General features: G+C 34.3%; 1 protein-coding gene across 1 annotated transcript; it reads left to right on the forward strand.

The window, feature by feature from the left end:
- Positions 1-4,348: 4,348 nt before the first annotated feature.
- LOC111692793 (broad-complex core protein isoforms 1/2/3/4/5-like) lies at positions 4,349-5,041 on the forward strand (the record flags this gene model as incomplete). Its single annotated transcript, XM_023456914.1, has 2 exons — positions 4,349-4,537; positions 4,621-5,041. Coding segments are annotated over 2 exons (610 nt in total), but the record flags the coding sequence as incomplete, so codon positions are not given.
- Between the last annotated feature and the right edge of the window lie 714 nt (positions 5,042-5,755).

The raw sequence follows: 5,755 nt of genomic DNA on the forward strand, positions 1-5,755 counted from the left end.
TTGTAGCAATAAATCGTTACGAAATTTTGAAATCTGTTACGGAAGTTGGAAGATCTAGTATGTAATCAAAAGGTCTGTTCACAAAACTGGTTGGAAGGTACAGGGTGTCCCAATGTTCCATGTACATGGAGTTACCACAGCTTCCTGCGATGAAAATAAGCAGATTTATCTAAACTTACTTATTCTAACTTGCTCCGTTTTGCCGCTACAGAGCATCAAATTTGAGAAGAAAAATAGTTTTTTTTAGCTTTGAAATTTTTAATGAACCCTTCATCTTTAAAACAAAAGAAGGTTGACCCCCTTATAAAATTATGAGCAGATTAGGAAGGAGATATTTTTAACATTTACTTCTGTCAATTCAATAATTTCGTTTACTATATGATAAAGTGACATCTTTATGGAAGTATTAGTGTAACAAATTTTAACAAAATTTTACGTGTTTCAAAATTTATTAGAAAAAAAAAACAATTTTTTTCTCATCCAATTTGATGCCTTCTGGTGGTTAAACGAAGCAACTTATAGTCTAGGAAAGTTAGACATAAGACGGAATAAGCGAACTTTTTTACTCTGAGATTTTTTTATACTTAGAAAAGTGTAGGTTTTGAGAAAACATATGACACACACGCAACCACCGGCAATATACAGCGTTTTAGAGCAGATTCTACATTCAAAAATGCGAAACAAAATTCCTATCAACGTAGCAAACGAAGCACATTTCGAAAACGAAGCATTTGCTTCGGGGGTGTCAAAAAAATTAAAAAATATGTTTTTTATTGATAATTTCTAAATTATTCATTTGAAATCGTTTAAATTTGGGTCATTTCTTTCAGTGACAGTCACCAACCATGTTTTTTTAGTGGGTAATGGTTCATAGATAGATTAGCATGATTTTTAAAATTCTTCAATAGCTCGAAAGCCACTCGCTAAATGACAAATGTGCAAGGGGACCTTTTTGCTCTATAATAAATGGGGTTCCTAAAATTAAAGTAAAAACCAGTAGAAAAACCAGCGGCATAGATTTTGTGGTCAAAAATGAATAGGCACTTTCCATCTCTACGCCCCTGATAGGTCTGAAATGCAATCGATTATACCAAATTATAACCTACGTATCATAAATGTATTGATCCAAATTTAAACGATTTCCAATGAAAAATTTAGAAATTATCAATAAAAACCTATTTTTTTAATTTTTTTGACATCCTCTATTTGGAAAACGAAGCATTTGCGGACTTACGTTTATAGGAATTTTTTTCGTATTTTTGGATGTAGAATTTGCTCTAGAATTCTCTGAACAACATTTTTAAACACCCTGTATATATGATTTTTCGCGTTTTTTGACCAAAAACTGCCAATATCTCAATGAAGATGCATTTTCTTGAAAAAAGTTTCAAATAACAATTGTTCAAAATTAAATTTCCTACAAAATTTGCCCTATGAAAATTTCATTTTTTCATTTCAGGTTTTCCCGTATATTTTTTAAATAAAGTACAGATTATGTTGAAATTAATGTTTTGGAACCAAAATAATGGCCAATTATTTTTTAAATAACAAAAGTGAATTAGAGAAAGGAAAATTGCGGAAAATCTTATGTAGTTTTCCGATGTTTGAATATTTATGAGCATCAAACGTATCATTTTATAGGTTTTAATTATGCGCTTTTTAATATTTTCCACGAAAGTGTTTTCTTTGAAATTGAATTGAAATTGAATATAATGAAATTGAAAATTTAAATTTGATGAAAATAGGAAAGGAATTTTCTGGAGCTGCACAGGTATAATAAAAATATTATATCAATATATTTTTTTTTAATTTATTTATAATTAAAAAAAACTTTTTTTCTGGAAAATATTCAAAAGCGCATAATTAATTCGTAATGTACACCCTAGAGAAGATAATATAAAACGATACGTTTGATGCTCATAAATATTTAAACCTCGGAAAACTGTATAAGAAATTCCAAGAATTGTCCCCAATTTTGTTTTTTCTAATTCACTTTTGTTATTTAACAAATAAATTGACCATAATTTGGCTCTATAACGTTAATTTTAACATAATCTTCATTTAAAAAATAAACGGGAAAACTACTGGGAAAATCGAAATTTTTCATAGGAGCAATTTTGTAGAAAATTTAATTTTGAACAACTTTTATTTCAAACTTTTTTTCGAAAAAATGCTTTTTCATTGAGATATTGGCACTTTTTGGTCAAAAAACGCGAAAAATCGTATATAATGGGTAACTTATTTCCTAAATCACATCGTTTTGGAGATAGAGGGCGTCGAAGTAGGAATTTTTCCTTTTAGCACTAAAAATACTTTTTTGCACGAGCAAGCTTTTTTTGTTCACTTATCATGTTTATTTCTACGACGGTAGGATGCGCTTACTGGTTGCAGAGGCTAACAAAACGGTAAGTAATTTCCTTAATAAAGGCATATATCAAAAAAAAAAAAACAAAAGACGAAACAGTTTCAAAATTAATGAGACAAAAGTGGTGTGCAGCTGTTTTATTTAAATGAATTAATTTTTTTGAAGTTTTGAAATAATGTAGCAGGGGGTAGCATATAAAACACACTTCTAAGTGGTTCAAACTTGAGAAGCTTATATAAGATTGTAAGGAGTGTTTGTGTTCCGAATTTCACCGCAATCGGATGAGTGGTTCAAAAGTTATGAGGGAAAAGCGGGAAAGAAAATTCTATTTCAACGCCCTCTATCTCCGAAACGATTTAGGAAATAAGTGCTGTATGTTGGTGGTGGTTGCGTGTGTGCCATATGTTTTCTGACCTCAAAACCTACAATGATACAAAAATCTCAGAGTAAAAAAGTTNATCACTAAATTTGGTACACAGGGGTTTTATGACATGTGGAATCTGATGGTGCTACGTTTTTTGGCGGGGAACCCCCTTAAGACAATTTTTCGTGGTCCCCCTTGTCTTTGGAGCCAAAAAAATTTTTCTTTATACTTTCTTCATAAAACGCAATGTTTTCGATAAAAATATCAAAATGTGATCGAGTGCATAATCGTGATTCGCCAATTTTCTCAAAAACATTGCGTTTTACGAAACAAAAATGTCAAGAGACAAAAAAGTTTAAAGTAATTTAAAGTTTAAATTTTTTAAATTTATAAATTATTATTCAATGGCTTTCTAACTAATAATTTTAAAAAAAATCAAATTTGCGACCAAATTTTTCTGGTTCCAAAGACAAGAGGGTCCACAAAAAAGTGATTTAAGGGGGTTTCTCGCCAAAAAGCATAGCACTGTGACATTCCACATGTCATAAAACCCCTGTGTAGCAAATTTAGTGATTCTGGTTCAACAGGGTTCTGAGATATAAAAAAAGATTATTCTTAGGGGCGGACTTCGGGGGGCTGTAACTCCGAAAGAGGGGGCCAGATGGCAAAAAGAAAAAATACGGGTCCCCTTTAAGAATCTATAATCAATAATTTAAAAAAGTTGTACTTAATAAAAAATAATACGAATTTATGAAATGTTTTAATATTTCTAATTAGTATTGCTCATAGTAGAAAAAAAAAATTGTTGGATATTTTGTGCTGTATTGACTTTTATACTGTTATGACCTCCTCCAATAGATATTTTGAAAGCGTTTAGAGTTGTACTCAGGAAAAATTTTAATTGATAGCTAAAACAAGCTAAAAACCTTTTTAAGCGATTACAATAGTAATATCATCTAATTCAGAATTTAAAATGACTGTCATAAAAATAGCAGCGACGTATTTAAAAAAAATTAACCTGATGATGGCCCCTCGAAGACAAAACGTCGGATTACAAAAATGTTGACGCCATTGACTAGACCGAAAGAAGTGACAATCGTAAATGTGCAATTTATTTTAAAATTCGTATTCACATAAAGCCAGAAAATAAATAAAACGATTTTGCAAAATTTCGGGTTTTTCCAGATATCTCCGGAACTACCCGGAATCTTAAAACTTTCTAAACGACATATTGTTAGGTATCAAATAACACAACTTTTTTCTAATTTGAGCAATCTCTTACCCTTTCCTAGATCCTAATGCTATCCCATCATTATCTTGGACACACTGTATATGTCCATATCTCAAAACGCTGTGTGTTGGTAGTGGTTGCACATGTGTCGTATGTTTTCTAACCTCAAAACATACATCTATCTATAAAAAAATCTCAGAGTAAAAAAGTTCGCTCATTTTTTCCTTATTTTGCAGGACAATTCGGATAGAGGTAAAATATGCATATTTTCATCTCAGTAACCTGTGGTAGCTCCATGTACGCGAGATATTGGGACACTCTATACTTACATTTGCATACCAGGTAGATATCACTTATATGTCCTATGCATCCGAATGTTCTGTTCCAGTCTACGCCCTGCAAACACCCTGTGATAGTGCTACAAGATGTCGCGTGGACGGACCTCCACGCCCTGGTGGAGTTCATCTACCACGGCGAAGTTAACGTACACCAGCGCTCCCTATCCTCGTTCCTCAAGACGGCGGAAGTTCTCAGAGTCAGCGGACTCACACAACAGCACGGCGACGGCCGTGATCAGGTACGAAACTTTTTTCCTACTCTAAAAAAAATATATATGTCCACAAATCCAAACTAATTCCGTTTGGCGATGTTCCCTTACAGTTGGCCCAAGTACAAAGTATGGTTAGATCTCAGCAGCAGCAGCAGCAGCAGCAGCAGCAGCAGCAGCAGCAACAACAGCAATCAACGCCTTTGTCGAACCACCACCCCAGCTTCACCGAAAAGTTAGTAGAGGACGCCCTGTTCACGTCGCCGTCGTCGCCGCCGCACGGCGCGACGGTCAACCAGCTGCTGAGGCGGGCGGCCATGCAGTACAGGCGGGAGCGGAGGATATCCTCGGACCCGGACAGCGAACACAAGAGGGCCAGATCGGAACACATCATAGGAAACAACAACAATAACGAATTGAACTTGTCGCACACGCAGCCCCCGCAGACGCAGCCGGCGGACTTCTCTCCCAGCGCCATGAAGAATAGTGCACTTAATCTTAATCTGAATTCCACGATGAAGAGTGACCCAGAAGGTGAGTACCCGCTGGTGCCTTAACCAACATTAGCGCAGAGCGAAAACTCTGTTCCGTCGTCGAAATGTTAGGCGGTTGGAAAATTGCAAATCAGAAGTGGGATATTTCCTGAAGTTACTTATTTGTGGCATAGTTTTTTTCTCTTATTTATTGGGTGTTTTACAACCTGTGAAAATTGATTAAATAAACCCTTGGACTAAAAAGATCGAGCAAGGGTTATTTTTGTGAAAATGGCTTTGCCTAATCAAAAAATCTCGCACCGAAAGAAACTAACTTTCGCGGTCTTTAATAACTTGTAACCAATAAAGGTCCAAGGTCACGGAATAATTTGAAAGACACGCCCATTTAAACTGTCAAAATAATTTAAAATAAGTTTATAAGACGAAAACAGATTGATTTTTTAAACGTTAGTAACTTTTTGTAGCGCATAATATACAGGTGCTACTGATAATTTTTTGCCAGTCTTTACTGGCGTATTCTACAGATGAAAATAATCAACTTTTGCCCTATAAAAATTTTTGATAGGACGTGTCCCTACCGAGATACAGCATTTCAAATATTTATATGATTTTTCCTGTAACTTAACTGGCAAAAAATATGTAGTGATAAAATTTGGAGGATGAAATTTTTTTGGAAGGGACTATTTTTTCATGGATAACTTATTCCAAAATACACTCCAGTGGCGTAGTTATTGGGGGAGTAGGGGGCCTTTTT

The sequence above is a fragment of the Anoplophora glabripennis genome, unplaced genomic scaffold, assembly GCF_000390285.2.
Source record: "Anoplophora glabripennis isolate ALB-LARVAE unplaced genomic scaffold, Agla_2.0 scaffold3537, whole genome shotgun sequence".
NCBI lineage: Eukaryota > Metazoa > Arthropoda > Insecta > Coleoptera > Cerambycidae > Anoplophora > Anoplophora glabripennis.